General features: G+C 36.8%; 3 protein-coding genes across 3 annotated transcripts; 1 reads left to right on the forward strand and 2 right to left on the reverse strand.

Moving 5' to 3' along the window:
• Positions 1–12,982: 12,982 nt before the first annotated feature.
• LOC125210561 (uncharacterized) lies at positions 12,983–13,441 on the reverse strand. Its single transcript, XM_048110103.2, has one exon. The coding sequence runs from the start codon at positions 13,439–13,441 to the stop codon at positions 12,983–12,985; it is 459 nt and encodes a 152-aa protein (XP_047966060.2).
• A 54-nt stretch (positions 13,442–13,495) lies between these two features.
• LOC148931244 (uncharacterized) lies at positions 13,496–14,266 on the reverse strand. The gene is made up of 2 exons (XM_089066765.1): positions 14,237–14,266; positions 13,496–14,185 (listed from the first exon to the last, which is right to left on the reverse strand). The coding sequence occupies exons 1-2, from the start codon at positions 14,264–14,266 to the stop codon at positions 13,496–13,498; spliced, it is 720 nt and encodes a 239-aa protein (XP_088922891.1).
• Positions 14,267–18,993: 4,727 nt separating this feature from the next.
• LOC125210560 (RING-H2 finger protein ATL80-like) lies at positions 18,994–19,377 on the forward strand. The gene has a single exon (XM_048110101.1). The coding sequence runs from the start codon at positions 18,994–18,996 to the stop codon at positions 19,375–19,377; it is 384 nt and encodes a 127-aa protein (XP_047966058.1).
• The last annotated feature ends 807 nt before the right edge of the window (positions 19,378–20,184 follow it).

Consider the following 20,184-nt stretch of genomic DNA (forward strand, 5'->3'; position numbering starts at 1 on the left):
TGGGCATTACTGTGCATTTCATTGATCACAGTTGGACTTTGAACAAACGTTTGATTGCATTTCGGGAATTTCCGCACCACACACTGCACAAGCAATTGCTCAATTGATCATTCAAGTTTTGAATGAATTTCAGTTGATCAATAAAAAATTTTCTGTTGGTTTTGATAATGCAAGTGCTAACACTGCTAGTATAGATGATCTCATCAGTGCATGTTCTCCTGTTATTGATGGCAAATATTTTCATGTGAGATGTATTGCTCATATTTTGAATTTGTGTGTTCAAGATGCGATCGGTTTGTGGCAAAAGTATGTTGATCCTATTAGAACTGCTGTTAAATTGATTCATAACAAAGCTCCTATTGGTAGAGCTTGGAAGAAATATTGTCATAGCAAGCAGTGCAGGTACACCAATTTTCATTTGGATGTTTCAACTCGTTGGAACTCGACGTACGATATGTTGGAGTCGACTTTGAACCACATTGAGTATTTATGTGATTTTTTTAGAACTTGCCCGCATGTTCCTTCTGATTTGCTTTTGATACCCTCTTGTTGGGACCACAACATGGATTTGTTTCGATTATTCCAAGCTTTCAAAAATGTCACTGTTGAGTTATCCGGTGTTTATTATCCTACTTTTGTGCGCGTTTTGGAACATTGCATGTATGTGGCAATTGGTTTTAAGACATGTGTGAAAAATACTCAATTCATTGAGTTGAAGGCTATTTTGTTTTATATGGTTGATAAATGGTTGAAATATTTTGCGCGTATTCCAAATGTGTTTTTGATTGCAAAATGCTTGGATCCAAAGTGAAAGTTGCACGGTGTGCATAAAATTTTAGACATGTACTATGGTTGTTTGCACGATTTGGATTTTTCTCAACTTCGTGAAATGGGCTTGACAAGAGGAGAAAGCTTCGAACTAAATCTTCCGAATGTTGAAGAAATTAAACTAAGGTTAGATAGTGCGCTTCGTGCTCTCTACGGGGAATATGAAATGCGATATAACACCATTCACCAGGTACGTGCTCCTCCTAGTCCTTCGACATTTGATTTTGGTGGCGGGAATTATAGCAATGTCATGATTGATCCCGACGTAGTATCACAATTGCAATATCTATACGGTGCTACAACCAATAGGACTAGAGCTACTAGTGAGTTAGATATATATTTGGAATCGCGCTCTATTTTTCAAAATGCAGGTCCCCCTACTCAACAAATTGACGTCCTTGATTGGTGGGGAACACATGACAAAGAGTTTCCGATACTCTCGATAATGGCTAAGGAGATTTTCGCCGTTCCCGCTTCCACCGTCGCCGTGGAGCAAGCTTTTAGTGTCGGCGGTTGTGTCCTAGACGACAAAATGAGCAATCTCTCCGCCAAAAACATGGAAGCCACTATGTTACTTGATGATTGGGCAAAGGCGGACATGAGAGCACAAGAGCCGGATTTCGACTTCCGTGTAGAGAGTGATGGTGAAGAGTTTTCCACCGATGACGAGGTCGGAAGCGAAGGCGCTCAACAATATCAATGACGGGGGGCGGTGAACGGCGAGCACGGCCGGCCAAAAAGGTAAGCAAGGTAAGAGAACTACGTGGGCTTTGATTCCTCAATAAAATTGTGGATACATAGGCAACTCAACTTAAATTTGAAAAGTTTTAACTTTGAAAGTTTAAGTTGAGCTCAAGCCCTTTTCAATTTTTTTCTTTTTCCCCCCATTTCATGGTTTTTTTTATTTATGTTCTGACGACACTTGTAAATTATATCACATTGTTGTATTATTGTAATGTATTGACAATTGTATTATTGTAATGTATTGTTGTCCGTTACAAGTTACAACTCAAATTCAATATAATTGATATGATTTTCACCTTATTCGTCTTATTTCAATTTAAATTATCCATTGTCTTGTTCCAATTTATTGTATAAATCCAAAATTCCAAATTATATAGCAAAAAAAAAAAAAAAACAAACAAACCGCCGGAACCGCCAAACCGAACCGGAACCGTGAGGAACCGTACGAAAACCGGCGGTCCGGAACCGCCGGTTTTCGAACTGGAACCGGAACCGTCAAAAAGCCTCACGGTTCAGTTCCGGTTCCACATTTCGCGAAACCGGAACCGGAACCGCCGGTTTACGAACCGTGGGCAACACTATACACGGTGGTACACAGCAGCAACTCAAAAACGAACCCCAAACCCCATGAATTTTCGATTTCCCCAAGTGTGTGTAGAAGTGTGTGAAAGTGAGCTAAGAGCAGAATTGTGTGAGATCCTCTCATGTGTGTTGAGTGCTCTCTATTTATAGATGTGGAGGTGATCTTCTAGAATCTTCGCTTGAATTCTCTTCTTTGCCCTCCATCTAGCGATCTCCTCCGTCTGGTAATTTTTTTCCTTTCTGCTCACTTTCTTGCCAAACTCCTTATCACGCAGCCCTAATCTTGGCAAAGTCAAAATAATTAACTTAAGGAAATTCAGTATTTGATTGAACTAATTTTTGGCTTTTCCATAATTGGATGGAATTTTAAAGGAATATTCTCTCTAATATCCGTTCATGTTTTATTTTATGTCTTTGTTGAAATTGTCTTTATTTTAATTGGCGGTTTGTGGATTTATTTCCTAGAAGTATACCTTGGCAAAAGACATAAGTCTTTTCAATTATTTAAAGGCTTTAAAATTTCAAAAATTATATGTTAATAATTGGATGAATTTTAATTGGAATTCAAATCCTAGATTAAAAATTTTAATTTTATCTTTAATTTGATGAAGGTGAATTTTATTTCATCTAGAGAATGTCAATTTAATTTAAAGATGTTAGAAATTCATTTGGCATTGTCATGCCTCAATTATTAAAGTTTGAAATAATTAATTGGATTTTTATTTGAATTCAATTCCTAGATTAAAATTTTAGTTATATATTTTATTTTGATGAAGGTGAATTTGTTTCATCTAAAGAACGTCAAATTTAAATTAAAGGTACGAGAAATTCTATAGCATTAATTTGCTATTAAAATCCTTAATTATTAATTTAAGTTGAATTTTGTCTTTAATCTTTGATGAAGGTGAATTTTATTTCATATAGAGAACATCATTATAAATTAAAGATGCAATCAAATTCTTCTTATCATGTGATTTTATGAAAGCTATGATAATTTTAATTTTCGAATTTAATTGGTGTTTTTAAATGGATTTAGTCTTAATTGGATAAGTGCGGATTTATATATTCAAGTAGGCATTATCTTATTAAATTAAAGACGTGACTAATCTTTAATGATATATACCTAGACATTAATTTAGGATAATGATGGATTATTTCTATCTAAGTGAATTCTAAGTATATTAAAAGGTACTAATAATCAACAACGTTGTTTTAATTAATAATGTACTCCCTCCATTCCTTCATAGTTGAGTCATTTTTCTATTTCGGGAAGTTCCCTCATAGTTGAGTCATTTCCATATATAGTAACTTATTTCTCTCTCTTACTTTACTCTCTCTTACTTTATTCTCTCTACTTTATTCTCTCTACCTTTTTCTCTTTCTTACTTTTTTATCTATTTATTTAACACACTCAATATTCATTTCTTAAACTCCGTGCCGAAAAGTTCTGCCTCAACTATGAGGGAATGGAGGGAGTATGATTATTTAAGATTAGACTTTAGGTCTATATAATCTTGTTTATGCAACGGTTGAATTTTAATTTATTTTTATTTTTATTTTTATAATAAAAAACACCCATATTGGGCGGGGGGTTTAGGCAGACCCCCAACCCCAACCCGTGAATAGATTCAAAACATAATGTTCCCCGACCTTAGCCCAAAAGTGACTAGGGTCGAAAACAAAAACATGAAGAAAAAAAAACTGAAGTTCATACATACCAGAATATTTTGTGCTATTAAAACTAAACTAGGAACCAAATGGACAAAAGGAAGAAATAAACTAAATAGAACAACCATAAACCCACCATCAATCCATATCTCTGCATCAGAAAAGAAAGTTAGGATATCCCAACTGGTCCATCCTAACAAGCGCCTTCAGGTAACGAGGTGCAGAGACTGAATCATAATATGTTATAGTAGGGGTCTGAACCCCCCTACCTTCAAGGAAATCGGCAGCACGGTTTCCTTCTATATAGATGTGTGAGAATCGAACCTGCCGTTGAGAAGTCATTCTACGGATCAGAGCCATATGATGTCTAAAATCCGCAGAACCAGGTTGTCCAGATGACAGTAACGTAACCAGACCCATTGAGTCAAGCTCTATACAAATGTGTGCAGAAAAATCCATGGCCATCTGCAAGCCTCGAATAAGAGCCATAAGCTCCGCCTCAAAGCTTGACGACGCATCCACTGGAGAACAGAAGGCCCGCAGTAGACCTCCATCAGTACCACAAACCAGTCCTCCCTCTCCCGCCTCCAATGTCGCTGAAGAGAAGGCACCATCTGTATTCAGCTTCACCCAAGGGGCATCTGGGGGATGCCAAAGGACCATCTACATTAGATGCTTAATTAAATAATCAAGTTTAGTCATTATGTTTATATAAACTATTTGTAAGTGTGTTTACATATTCTATGATGATTGATATATTTAATTGTTTGAGTTAGTGTTTTTATTTGTTAAAATCTAGTTTAACTTAAGCATCACCAATGTATTTGTTGTATGCGATGGTTAATTTGCTTTCAATACCTTAGAAACTTGCATGCAAAGCTAACATGTTTAGTTATCCTTTGAATGTGGATGCTTGCCAGATCAGCTTAAATGATAATTGAACAATAAAACCTCAAACTCCAAAATATAAAACGATAATTACAATATGTTTATATATGACCTCCATAAAATTGATTTAAGTACAAAATAGTGACTGACCTGTCTTTATGGGGAGAAACATTACCAGTTTATATGTTTAGATTTCTCTAAATTAAGGTTATTAAAATCGGTAAGAGCATCCACAATGGATGCCCGATCTCACGCCCGATCGGTTGAGATCGGGCTCGGGCATGATCGGGCATCCATTGCAAGTCTCGGGCATGCCCGAGGACGACCGAGAGTTCGTTCGTGCCCCATCTCTCGCCCGATCCATCGGGCGTGAGATCGGGCACCCATTGCAGGCCGATGCCCGAGCTCGAACCCGATCATTTTCCGTTTTTTTTTTTAATTTTAAATTATTTAAACCCTAATTAAAAACACTATAAATACTCCATTTTTCTTCACTTTTCACACACCAAATTTAGATGACTAGCTTGATTTTTTTTTTAATTTAGTATTTTAATTTTAATGTAGTTTTTTTTTAGTTAAGTATGATGTAGTTTCACTTATAAATTAAGCAATGTAGTTTTTTTTTTTTTTTGCATTTGTAGTGTTTAATATAATATATTTTGGTATTTTAGTTTAATTAAAAAAAAATTAAAATAATGATTTAAAATTGAAATGAAAAGTGAATAAGAGATAGGACATCCACTAGGGCTCCACCATGTGGATGCTGTAGAATAAAAATTTTGGACTACACGATTTAAATAAAATACAAGTATCTTAGCATAAATAAAATCAATTAAATTATACTAGGATCTTTGTCTTGTGGAAAAAAGAATAAATAAGCTACATGCGTTTTTCTCCTTTCTCCCATGATCTGCAATCTTTATTCCAAAATTAAACCACTTACCAAAATAAATCATCAATCAAATGTCAATTAAGCGGTATATTAATCTCAATACCCTAATCTCTCAAACTCTGCAGTCGCTCTCAATTCACTTTTGAATCATCAGAAAAGAGTTGATCATTCTTCCCACCTAATCCTAATTCCTCACAAGACAGAAATCGGGATCCAAATTCAGAGGTCACGAGCCGTTTACTACTCGTCAGTGAAGGTACACACTTCTCCCACCCAATTCCAATATCATTCACACATCTGAAACCATCTAATAATCGGCTACTTGAAACAAAACCGGATAAAAAGATTGAACTTTTAACGAATCGGAATCAAGTTTAAGAACTTTTAGCAGCATCGATTCTCTGTTCTTGCTCTTTTTGTGAGAGAAATCGGGAAGGAGAGAGATGAATTTAGGGATTTTTGTTTTGATGGTTTTGAGTTTGAGAATGGAGGTATTTGATTTATTTTCTGTTTTATACTTTAAATCCCTATTTTAGTGGTTGATGTGTAAATTAAAGTGTACGACTTCTGCCTCTGTTATTTTAAAATTCTTATGCAAACACTTTACTCTTTATTTTATAAAGTGGAATGGCAGTGTATTCGTTACTTATTTTGGAAAAGGGAGTATTTTAATTTTATTTGTTAATATTCTTTTGATTTAATTTTATTTGTTAATACTCTTTTAATTTTGAGTATTTGATTCGAAGCAAAGTGAGGGTGTACGAGTGGTTTAAAAATGGCAGTACACTGTTTTTCTTACGTTTCTTCTTTGGTCAATATCTTATTTAAATTGGGCTTGGGAGTTTAGTCATATTAATTGTTGGACTAGTTGGTGTGTATTTCCTTGGGCTAATATTTTTTATTAAGTTGGGCTACCTTATTTTATTTCTTTGGGCCACTGGAAGTAATTGTTTTGTGCTATGGAGTTAATTAAATCCTTGTGGGTCGACTTATCTAAAAATGTTGGGGACGTGAGCGGCCGGCCGGCATCGCCGCGACGCCTTGGGCGGCCAAAATTAATCGAAATAAGAAATATCTAATTGGAAAAATTTGTAATGTTATTGATAAAAATAATCGAAGCCCTAGGATGCATGCATCATATATATTACTTGATTATTTGTGTTGATAAAAATAATCGAAGCCTTAGGATGCATGTATCATATTTATTTACTTGATTCCTTGTGTTGATCTATGCATTATTTTAAATTCGAAATGTGATATCTCGCAAGTGAATTGTTATCGTAAAGGAAAGAATATAATTTCAGATTAAGCACTCGAGGTGATATCTCTCAATTATGTTTTGAACCTCATTTACTCTTGGATTATTAACTATGATAACTATTGACTTTTAGATTAAATTATTAAGCATTAGTCTGATTATTACCTTCGTTATTCGAATATTATTTATTTTTTTCAAACTGTTATTGAAACCTTAGAATATTTCTCTTTTTAAAAGTCTCATTAGTCGGACCGCCCGCATTTATTAACTCTCAAAAAGGGCAGTCATGACAACATTGCTTCCTAGCCGAAGACCATTTGTGCTTGATTTTTATGGATGTAAGATGTATTAATTGTTTTGTGGTTACATGCAATTTTATGATATATTACATGTTTGTATTAGCAGTGTTTATTCTCAGTTTGAACGAAATGTGCTTATAGCTTGGAATATTTATAGTGTCATTCTTAAATCAAAGGAATATGATTCTAATGTATATGTGGAATGAAAAAATAGACTCGATACTCACTGGTTGGGTGGTGATATGAAATTGATCCTCACTAAGGATCATCGTTGTGCTTTTCATTCATCAGACAAGGATAGAGAAGCTTATGATCGGTGGAATGCTGCAAGTAGTCATGTCAAGCAATTAATGTTGGCCTTGGTCGGCAATGCTCGTGGCTAGATTGACAAGCCCGACCAACCGTTGATACAAGAGACCAATGGTTTGCTAGGGTGTCCACCAAGTGTCTTATGAGATCGGTAGTGAACATACTGGGGAAAATTGTTTTGAAAGAAGACAGTTTAATTCAAGTTGGAATTCAACTCTTTTGAGATCATGGTGGTGAACACATTTAATTCAATGGAATTCAACTCTTCTGGTCTTCCTTCAAGACAATATTCTTCAATGTGTTCACCACTATCTCATAAGAAACTTGTTGGACACACTATCATACCATTTGGGCTCTTGTATCAATGGTCGGTCCGGCTTGTCAATCCAGCCAAGAGCATTGCCGACCAAGGCCAAAAAATACTGCTTGACATAACTACTCGCAGCATGCCACCGATCATAAGCTTCTCTATCCTTGTCTGATGGATGAAAGACCGAAGGATGATCCTTAGTGGTGATCAATTTTAAATCACCAGCCAACTGATCAGTATTGAGTCTCTTTTTCCATTCGACATATGTATCAGAATCATGTTCTTTTGATTTAAGAATGACACTACATATGTCTCAAGTTGTAAGTACATTTCATTCAAGTTGAGAACAAACACCAATAATATAAACATGTAAAATATCATGAAATTGTAAATAACAACAAAACAATTCATACATTTTATATCCACAAAAATCAAGCACAAACGGTCTACAACTAGGAAGCAATGTCATATTCATGCAAGAAATTTATTAGGTTTACTAGCCACAATATCGACAGATTGTCTAGATACCACTAAAAATGGCATACCTGACTAATATTGCTTAAGCGTTTTTTAACCATAAAATTAAACACTAACAATTCCTTACTTATGTTTGAACTGGAGTGCGTTATATTACTTACTTTCCTTTAAATGACTAACTACAACTAAATGATATGCATTAGATCTCCAAATCAAAGGCCAAGATCATTCAAATCCGAATATCAATACATTGTAAAAAAATGTCAGTAAGGTTATTAATGTCAATTAACAACAAATTAGTTATAACTAACTTCTGAATAATATCACAAAACTTTAAATGTGTATACCTATCACAATTTAAATTATTTTTGCACACAACATATATCAAATTAAAGATAATTTTATAAGGATTCCAACGATATCTCGATTGCATATGTTTCGATGACAAAATTTGAAAAAAATTTCATGAATTTTCGTTTTTTTGACAAACAGATAATGTCAACATAGCAATCAAAATCAAAATATGTCAATGTAATACATATACAATATGAATGCTAAATTGTAATGACATATTAAAGGAATCGTATTGATATTTTTTATACACTAAATTGACAATTTTTTTCAAAACCCTAAATTTGGTGATTCTAATCTTTTTAAATTTAAATAGTAATAAAATAAAATTACACATGGCCGTTTATAAACCATTGGATTTCTACAAATCTTATAGTTTCAGATTAGTTATAGTTAGCAATTAATTAAGGGATGAGTTAGCAATTGATCATACCCCTGCGTGAACTCCTCTAAAGAAATGTCGAATCGGGCTAGCAATTTCTCCTATAGCTCTTTAAGCATTATTAAAATACAAGTCATTATAATTCTGCAACAATATTGCTCCTGTAAAGACCAGTCGCGATATTAATGAAAAACTGACCGTAGCATACAACAAGTACATAGGCGATGCTTAAGTTAAACTAGATTTTAACAAATAAAATCACAACTCAAACAATAAAATATCCATTCATCATCATAAAATATGTAAACACACTTACAAGTAGTTCACATAAACATAATGATGAAACTTGATTATTTAATTAAACATCTAATATAGATAGAATTAAAATTTTACCTTCACATAAACAATATTATTTAGACCTAAAGTCTAATCTTAAATAATCATACATTATTAATTAAAACAATGTATCTTGATTATTAGTAATTTTAAATATACTTAAAACAATGTATCTTGATTATTAGTAACTTTTAATATACTTAGGATTTACTAGAAATAATTTGTCTCCTAAATTAATGTCTAGGTGTATATAGTAAAAGATTAGCCAATTCTTTAATTTAATAACGTAATGCCCACTTGGATTTATAATTCCACACTTATCTAATTAAGACTAAATCTATTTAAAACACCAATCAAATTCCACACTTATCTAATTAAGACTAAATCTATTTAAAACACCAATCAGACTTTTGCAAGTAACGTTTAAGCAAGCACTAGTGTGCTTGCTATTGTTATTAACGAACATCTTGTTTTATATATTGAGCTAGCACTAGAGGTGTAACGACCCGCCCATTTAGGGTATAATAAATGCGGCGTTCGCTAACTGGGTAGACTTAAAAGCATCAAAGATCATAGGCTAGGGTTTCATTTAAAAGGGATTTGACCAAAGCATTTAAGGAACAACTAAGTATAGGAAGAATAATGCCTTAGCAAAGGAATCCATCAAAAGATTTATTGAAATAAAAGCTTAACCAAGTTCTTAAAAAAAAAATATTTCTAACTGTTCATATTCCAAAACATACCCACGAAAATAAAAGTATTTATCCCAACAAAAGATCATAAGTTTTCATAAAAATAGCGGAAGCGACCAAGAAGGAAGTGAGGCTATGTATGAAGACACAACAACACTTTAAGTACCATCAGTTCATCTTTATTAGTTCCTACTCAACAACGCCGCCCGCTCGTCACCACTCAACCTGCACATAAGGAAAACACATGCAGGGCTGAGTACGATAATCATACTCAATGGGCTCATTGCCGAAAACAGTTTTATCACAAATATAGTTATTATCATGCCATTTTCAAGTGTCCGTCGGGGTTTTAACTTTAGAAAGACCCGAGGCACCAAAATATCTTCTTTCTCAAATATCACGGTCGCGCAACCATTTTTCTCATAGACGTTTACCATATCCTCATTCTACATGACAAGGAATGCGGCCGCAATCCAGGTCACTAGACCGGCCAACCCGTACGCTGACTCTCGGTCTAACATTGGTGTACACTAACCCAAGTAGAGTTTGCGGCTCTACAAGGATCCGAATTTGATTAAATCAATAGTGGCATAGCCACGAGGGATAGGCACGACAAAACAAATCAAGGCATGATAACACATATCTCATTCTCATCAATATCAGTTTAGGACAATGTCCTTATTTTAAAAGAAAGCCCACCTTGTCGGCTTAGCTCGAAAGTGTTCTCTTCTCCTCGTTTATCACGCTGAGAGCGCGAAGTATCACCTTTAAATTAGACGTATCACAAATCAGTTTCAATCATGGATCAATATTATGCATGATCTCACGTTTTCCCTTTTTCCCCTCGATTATTTTCAAAATCATTACTATCAAAATCAAAGTATGATTAACATACCATTTTTATTTAAATAAACATTCCAAAATCACCAATAATTCGTATCACGCATGAGTGTTCCACACACACAACACATGCACACGAACACAACAATTGTGCACGCCGATCGAGGCGTGCACACACACACACTCTCGGCCACACACACACACACATCCATGCATCGCAAAAATCACCAATTAAAACCCCTTTCACTCGTTCTAGATGCATGTGGATTCAAGAACACCGATTGATCGGTAGAAGAAGAGAAGATCAATATTTAAAGTACCTTTTCCAAAAGAACGAACGGTAGAAACAAGGAATTAGTCTTGATTCTTCAATAATCTCTTGAATTTCACTTGAATTCTTCTCAATTGATGAAGAAATCTTGAAGAAAACTTGAAGAAAATATGGAGAGAGTGGGGAGAAGATTTTCGAAAATATTGGGGAGAGTGGGCGCCGGTTTTGTGATCTCTAGGGTTAGGGTTTCTCTCCTATTTATAGAGTCACAAATAATAATATCCCATAATTAAATAAATTAGAGATTTGAGAAGATATGGAGAGATTTGAGGAGATTGGCGTTAACTTGGTTGAGAAACATGGGGATTTCGAAAATTATAGGCTATTTAATTAGCCTATAATTTAAATTCAAATATTTCACGGAGTAGAATAATATATCACGGAGCAAGAATAAATAATTAAATCTCCCCAAGTATAGCCAAAAGTGGCGTGATTTTCCAATCTTCAAAAGGAATTCAAAATCAAATCCTAATTTAATTAGGATATGCAATATCTTCTTAGATTTGGCAAGATATGCTAGGATATTTTAGCATATTTATATTTATTCATGGAAGAGAATAAATAAGGGATCAAATAATTAAATAATTCCCTCTTCTCCAATATATGAGATTTTCGAAAATCTCATGGGAAAAATCAAAGTGGAGTTCGAAAATTCCATGTAGGAATTATAGAGTAATTGGACTTTGGATTTAATTTTGATAATTATCCCAAACAAATAATTAAATCCAAGAAAAATAGGATTTCTTCTCCAAATATTATAATGGCTGAAAATTCCACATGATTTAAGAAATGCTCCTATTATTTTTCTCACTCATCCCTTAGCAAAATAAATAATAATTCCCCCACAATTATATTTCTCCGCATCAAATATTCACATATTCAGATCAATCATCTCTTCACTTCCACTCCATTTTCTCAACGTATTGACCTTTCAACGGCCACATCATTTTTCCACATCTTTGACTATTCAATAGCCACGTCAACATTTCAACAAGTTGACTATTCAACTCAATCAAAATTCTCATACGCAATTAGGTCACATAGACACTATGCAATTAATCACTCATCAATTAATTCACATATCATAGCATTTAAGGCATTTAATGCAAAAATTTTATAACCCGAAAGTTAGGGTTTGAAAAAATGGGGCGTTACAAGAGGTGTTTACTAGTGTATATTTGTAATTTTGAAGCTGCGTCGTATCCCAACTTATTGGTTAGAAAGTAGGTTGGTATCATTGATTTGGCAACGTGTAGTTACTCAACATTATTAAATAATGTTGATAGTGATGGTCCAAAATAAATGAATAGAAATGAAAGAAACATGTGGTGTGCTCGAATTATTTAATTAATACATACACATTTCTATAGTATTAAAATTAGAATGTCTGATCTATTTGGGATTCGTGTCGATTTAGAAAGCTTTATTAAATATGAAGTTAATGTCAATTCCATACTGCAGTCGTTTCGCTTGATGGAATCAAGGCGCACGCATAAATTTGTTTTGTCAGAGCATTGGCAATGTTGGACCCTCCCATAGGGTCCTCCCATTCAACGTCATCATTTGTCCAAAGTACCTATTTCTCTGCAATAGAAGGACTCTCCTATTTCATTTCATTTCCACATCATCACCATTTTATTTTAATTTTTTCACACTTTTATATTTATTATGCTATCAAATTAAATAAATAAGAACCAAAAATATTAATACGCAAATCTTTGTTGTATTACAAAATTGGAAAATAGAATACAACGAGAAACAAGTTTTACATAAATCTAAAAATAAAAATAAAGCATCAGCGCCTACCCCTCTGTCCCCAAATTTCTTCAATCATATCGTGTTGTAGACGATTGTGGACCTCTTTTTGGCGCATATCAACAAATACCCAAAGACAGTCGGCGAATCCGTGAGGGACACCCTGCCGATGGGACTCTCTAGCGACACCGTGGCTGGAGCCTGCAATGTCTTCGACGGGGACGTCGGCGACATCTTCATCTTTACTCTCCACTATCATGTTATGCAATACGATAGCGGCGTAGATGATATCAGTGATATCACCCTTGTAGAAGAATCGCGTCGGACCTTTGACCAATGCAAAACACGATTGGAGCACACCGAAAGCTCGCTCCACATCCTTTCGCGCCGCCTCTTGCCGTTGGGCAAAATAACTCCTTTTCTCTTCAGTTGGACAACTAATCGTCTTCACGAAAATGGGCCATTTTGGGTATATGCCGTCCGCCAAGTAATACCCCATCTGATGCTGGTTGCCGTTCGCGGCGAAGTTAACCAAGGGGCCTATTCCCTGGCACTAGTCGTTGAACAGAGGCGAGGTTTGCAGAACATTAAGGTCGTTGTTCGACCCGGCCACACCGAAGTAGGCACGCCAAATCCATAGGCGCTGATCGGCAACGGCTTCCAGAATGATGGTTGGGTGTGTGCCCTTGAACCCGCTCGTAAATTGGCCTCTCCAAGCGGTCGGACAGTTCTTCCACTGCCAATGCATACAATCTATACTTCCCAACATACCCGGGAAGTCGTGCACCCTCCAGTGCAAATCAAGCACGAGCTGGCAATCTTGTGCGGTCGGCTTCCGTAGATAGGTGGGGCCGAAAGTCTTAATCATGCCTTTACAAAACTTCTTCAGACAATCACAACCAGTTGTGTCGGCGACGTGAAGATATTCGTCGAACATGTCGGCGCAACCTCCGTATGCCAACTGCCTAATTGCAGTCGTGCACTTTTGTAGAGGTGACAACCCAAGCTTTCCGGTGGCGTCCCAACGCTGTTGGAAGTCCGGGTAACGCGCCGACAACCCGTTAACGATGCGCAAGAATAGCTCTCGCCGCATTCTGAAATGCCGACGGAAAACCGCTGGGCCGCACCGTGGGTCATCGGCAAAGTAATCCGCGTAGAGCCGGTTGTGAGCTTCAGTGTGGTCACGGTCGACAGATTGACGGCGATGGATTGGCCTTGGAATTGCCTCCTGGTTCGCTTCTTCCTAACGTCGAGCTGCCCTTGCAAGGACTCGCTGCACCACTCGGTTTATGACTTCAACGTCGAAATCGCTACCGGAAGACATTGATTAAATGTGTTTAGAGAGAGAAAATGTATTGAAATAGAGAGAAGATTTAAGATGTTGGTGTGGAAAAGTGAAGAATGGTAGGTTTATTTATAGTGTAAGAAATGGAATAAAAAACAAAATAAAAAAAATGAAAAAAATAAAAATAAATAAATATTAGGTGAGAGGGCCGACCGACGACCCTTCCTCCACAATGGAGGGCCGATCGGAGGGCCCTTCTCAATGGCTAGGGCCGATACATCGGCCATATGGGGGAGAGAGGGAGGGGGCGCTCGGCGGCCCCTTTTCCACTATGGGGGGCCGATGGGGAAGGTCCTCCCATCGGCCCTCCATTGCTAGTGCTCTTAAGGCTAGAATTCAATTCTAAATTTTAAGCATATAGTAGTTACATATTAGTAAATTTAACACGATTGATAGAAACTTTTGCATAATAATTAATACAAAATATGATAGGATAAACCTCCTATCGGGCTGATCGGCATCCGTGGATTGACAATTAATAAATGCCTGTCGCGGGAAAAGATGTCCGTCAAACAAGACGGTTGTCTCACTTTGGAGAAGAGATTGAATGATAATATTGATATTCTTGATTGATTTCTTAAATGATTACAATAGCTCCTATTTATAATGCTAATAACTAACTTAATGAACAAGAGAACAAAGATATGAAAAGATATGCAAATCCTAATTTATCTAACTAATAATGCTCGTATCAAAATACTACTCCCTCCGTCTCAGCTAATATGACACATTTCTCGGCCGGCACGAGATTTTAGGAATTATTGGTTAAAGTGTTTAATTAGAGAGAGAAAAGGTGGCTGTAAATATTAAAATAGAGAGAGAAAGAAAGATGAATATTTTAATAGGAGTGATAAAATGTGGTTGGGTGTATTAATTGGAGAGAGAGAAAGTTTTTATAAAAAAAAAATGTGTCATCTTAGTTGGGACAAACTAAAAAAGAAACGTGTCATCTTAAGAGGACGATGAGAGTAGTAAAATTTAATGATATTGTGTCAATGAAAATAATATTTTTTTAATTGAGTAGTAGCTATAAGCCCCTTATCAATTCCATGAGGTTCCACCATTGGATATAACAAGCATATACCAAGCTTGTCTCTCTATTTGGAGATTACAGGGATCCGCGTTCTGCCGTCTCACTCGTTTAGTGAGACTGATAGAGTAGCCTTTGTTTATACTGTTTGAAATACATCTGAAGCTACTCTTATCTTTCTTGCATTGCTTTATATATTTATAATATACAATGTTATATCGTACTCCCTCCGTCCCATTGAAGATGATCCACTTTTCTTTTTAGTTTGTCCCAACTAAAATAACTTATTACTTAAAATGGAAACACCTTTATCTCTACATTATTCTCTCTTTTACTTTACTCTCTCATCTCAACACACAAAATAAATTTGCATAAAATCTCGTGCCGCCTAAGAAAATGGTCATCTTCCTTGGGACGGAGGGAGCACATTGTAATTATCTCTCCCTCTAGCTCCCTTGTTTGTCCTAGATTTATATTTTGGTTAGTTCGTTATTAATTGTTCTACTTTTCTTTTTACTACTTTTAATAATAGACATCATATTTCATTAAATCATTTTAATCACATAATTTTTCAACTCACTTTACATAAATTTCTTAAAATCCGTGTTGAATAAAGTGGAACACATATTTGGAGACAAGAATAGTACTCCCTCCATCCCAAATTACTTGAGGAATTCCTTTTTGGGTTGTCCCAAGTTACTTGAGTCATTTCTCTTTTTGGCTAAAAACAAAACATCTATTCTCACCTATTTTATTCTTTCTTTTACTTTACTCTCTCTTCTTTCTCTTACTTTATTTAATTCACTTAACACAATATTCTTAAATCTTATGCCGAAAAGAAATACCTTAAGTAACATGGGACGGAGGGAGTAATTAGAAATTGCAACCAAAATTTGGTTTACAGGTTATTTTAATTTCTGTATTCAATGTGGGAGCCTTCTGTAATAGCAAAAAATACGCTTTGACAAAAGTAACAAATTAGCTTTAGAAATTCATTTCGTAAATTTGGATAGATTACTAAAAATACTGATATAAGTTTTCCCTACCATTCACTAGTGAATATTCCTTTTTTAACAAAACTGATCAAGAAATCATCCCCTAATTTAAAATGGGTGACAAATGGACGAATGATAATCATTCAACTAGTCAATATTTTTATAACAAAAGAGATCTAGAAATCATCCCCTAATTTAAAATGGGTGACCAATGGACGATTAATAATTTAGTACATACTTTGTATACGAAAGGTGATCAGAACTACTTTTTATTAAATAGATAATGAGATACGCTTTAATAACATGGGACGCCCTAAGCGACGTCCTATGCACCGCCACGTCAGCATTTTATCTTCCTCCTATTTCATCTGCAGTGGGGCGAACTATAGCCCGTCCTAAGTGACGCCCTAAGCATTTTATCTATTATTTGAATATTTAAATACTTCAAAATTTGGGAAAATAACTCCATTTCATTAAAATTCAAACATTACAATACGAAATAAAAAAACTACAATATCTCAACGGCGGCGGTTGCGGTTCCAAACTTCTTCAATCATGTCGGTCATGAGCTGAGTATGGTCTTGTTGGTTGCACATTGAGGCCTGTCGCTGTAGAACCGCACCGAAGCCAGTCGGTAATCCTCGAGTGACAGGCGAGGTCGTCGTGCTGGAGTTAGATCCGACTTCATCATCCACCCAATTGGTGACATGTCCACGTTATTATTCGACTATCATGTTATGCATGATGATGCACGCATCCATGACGTCGACGATGACTTCCTTGTACCAGAAACGCGTCGGACCTTTCACGATTGCCCACCGCGATTGGAGCACCCCAAAAGCCCGCTCCACATCCTTCCGCGCGGACTCCTGCTTTGCCACAAACAAGACTCTCATCTCACCAATTGGGCAGCTGATCGTCTTCAAAAAAACAGGCCACCTTGGGTATATGCCATCGGCCAAGTAGTACCCCATATGATGTGTGCGGCTGTTGGCAGTGAATTGAATGGCCGGACCGCGACCCCTGCACTGATCGGCGAATAGGGTGGACGAGTTGAGGACATTGATGTCGTTGTTCGACCCGACTACACCAAAGTAGGCATGCCAGATCCAGAGGTGGTGGTCAGCGACGGCTTCTAGGATCATCGTCGGGTGGCTGCTCTTGTAGCCGCTAGTAAATTGGCCTCTCCAGGTCGTCGGGCAGTTCTTCCACTGCCAATGCATACAGTCGATGCTCCCTAGCATCCCAGGGAAGCCGTGCACCGTCTCGTGCATCCGCATCATGCTTTGGCAATCATCAGCAGTCGGGCGTCGCAAATATGTGTCGCCAAAAGCCTCCACAACTAATTTACAAAATTTCTTGAGACATTCGCGGCCAGTTGTATCCCCGACGTAAAGGTACTCGTCGAACATATCCGATGTTGTGCCATAGGCCAACTGACGGATCGCAACCGTGCACTTCTGCAACGACGTAAGTCCAGGTCTGCCGATCCCGTCTTCCCGATACTGGAAGTACTCATCACGTCCCTCCAACGTGTGCACAATGCAGAGAAAAAATCTCGGCTCATTCTAAAACGTCGGTGAAAAACATTCGGGCCCCACCTTGGATTCTCGGCAAAATAATCTGCTCCCGCCGTCGCCTGCTCCCGCTGCATTTGTGCCAAGCATTCTGCCCTTGGCTTCATTAACGGCATCGAACAAGGCTCAAGTCAAGGCCCGTCTGCAACCATCCGTTGTACTCAAATCGTAGTCGTCGGGATTCATTTTTGAGACGATGAGAGAGAATAATTGAAGAGAAATTGAAGAGATGTGAAATTGGAGTGTGTGAAATGGTAGAGAATTGTAGTGTTTAAATAAGAAATTTTTTTTGAAAAAATTAAAAAAAAAACCAAACGCGTGACCATCGTCCGTCGCATCATCCGCGTTCCGACGGACGATGGGTATCCTCCGCGCATCGTCCACGGTGTTGGTAACCCATCGTCCGCGATGCTGCAGTGGCGGACGATGCATCGTCCGTCGCATCGTCCGCCCCATTGCGGATGCCCTTATTTCTTTTAAAACTCAGCATCGACTTTTTGAATTTCCGGATCCGTCGTTGGCCCGAACCATTCGGATAAGTGAGGCTGTGAGGGGAATTGAATTAGTATATAAGTGATATCAGTCTCTAATTAGTTTGAGACTTTTTTAGAGTGACCCAAGAATAAATCCGTGCGCGACTTGATCTAAAGCGGACAATATCAAACTAATGTTGCATTCGACGATCCTAACACTAACTACGTCCGTGGCACCTCCTCTGCCTTCCAATTATTAATGTTGGCGACAAACATTTTGGCTACAAACTCCACAAATTATGAATCAGAACTCCATCGCTGATCGTATACACAAACCACCTTGGTGGTGTCGGACACAAAGTTTTCTAAAAATGTTGGCCATCAAAATTCACATGAGAAGTTTCCACGTGCAACTATTTAATCAATATTGTATAAACATTTAATAATTATTGTGGAACATTACTGTTGAATAAATTTGCAATTGAAGCATGAACTTTCCCAAAGTTGTCAACATAATATGTATAGTAAAATAGAGTGGCGGGCCTCATCCGTAAGTATATAAGAAGGAGACTACCAAAAAATGTTACTATGAATTGAAGTTGTGAAATTATTAAATATGATGTCTATCACTATGAAATGGTTTGATTTCATAATCTCTCACGTGAAAGAGGTCCAAGATGTCCTTGTCCAGCCGCACCAGCTGCGCCTCATCGACTCACACACTGTGAGGGAAACTGTATGCAGCTCCGATCCCGATCCCGATCGCGACGCTGAATGTGCGGTGTGTCTGTGTGGGATTGAGGCCGGAGACCAAATCCGACGGCTGAGGTGCAGCCACGTGTTCCATGCGGCCTGCTTCGACCGGTGGGTCGGATGTGGGGGTTGGACCTGTCCGCTCTGCCGGAATCACCTCACCAATATACCGGGAAGCGACGATACTCGTCGAGAAATCGTGCTCTCCGGTTTTGCACACGTTGGATCGTCGGGAAATAAGGATAATTGGTGGCTGCGCTAGACAACATGCTATGTAGGGCTTTTAGAGCTATTTGAGAACTACTCATTATTGTGCAATACAAACTTTAATACATGGGTGTATGCGAAAAACATTAGTGAAATATGAATTTTATTTTGATATATTCATTTTAAAATTAAATTCGAGTAAAATAAGTTTGTAAAATATGTCAAATAAATATAGTAAAAGTGAAACCAGATTTAAATGATTTTTCCTTTGTTAATTGGTCTCTCATTTCTTTGTTTGATTTTGAAGTAATGATCCATCGGTCTAATAAGGAATATTGGTTATTGAGGCAAATTACAAAGAAATTAACCGTAAAAAGGAAATGATGAAATGTGAGAAGCTTGAAATTGCAGAAGAAAAAAGCTTCAAAGCTCGGAATTGTTTAGCTGCGGAAGAAAAGAGAAAAGCGTTGAATGGGATAGTGATAAGTGTATTTCCCTTATTACGATGCCGGAGACGATAAACAAGATAAAAGAGAAGTCCCGCGAGGCGGAATCATGTCGACAACTCAAGTTTAAAACAAAGTGCGTAAAGTAAAATAGAAAGAGACGTAAATTCATATATTCATCATTCGTTGAATGAAAAGAATAACAATGACACCAATTTATAATGTTAAATACCATAACTTAAAGAACAAGAAAATATCCTAAACATATATGGAAAAGATATGACAAATCACTAATTAACTAATTAATAAAAATATGGAGATCTTCATATAGATATGCACGTATCAGATAGCCCCAACCTTGCATTTGAAGATCCCAACTTTTGTACTCCCTTTGTACCCACCATAAGCGAGTCACT

This window comes from Salvia hispanica, chromosome 3, assembly GCF_029641045.1.
Source record: "Salvia hispanica isolate PSC_SH4W2 chromosome 3, Shi_PSC_v1, whole genome shotgun sequence".
Taxonomy (NCBI): Eukaryota; Viridiplantae; Streptophyta; class Magnoliopsida; order Lamiales; family Lamiaceae; genus Salvia; species Salvia hispanica.

Excerpts from the sequence above, each read along its gene's own strand:
- LOC125210561 (XM_048110103.2), bottom strand. The coding sequence starts at position 13,441 with ATGGGGTATTACTTGGCGGACGGCATATACCCAAAATGGCCCATTTTC.
- LOC148931244 (XM_089066765.1), bottom strand. The coding sequence starts at position 14,266 with ATGTCTTCCGGTAGCGATTTCGACGTTGAA. Across the intron at positions 14,186-14,236 it reads GTAGCGATTTCGACGTTGAA|GAAGAAGCGAACCAGGAGGC; the intron begins GTCATAAACCGA and ends GCTCGACGTTAG.
- LOC125210560 (XM_048110101.1), top strand. The coding sequence starts at position 18,994 with ATGAAATGGTTTGATTTCATAATCTCTCACGTGAAAGAGGTCCAAGAT.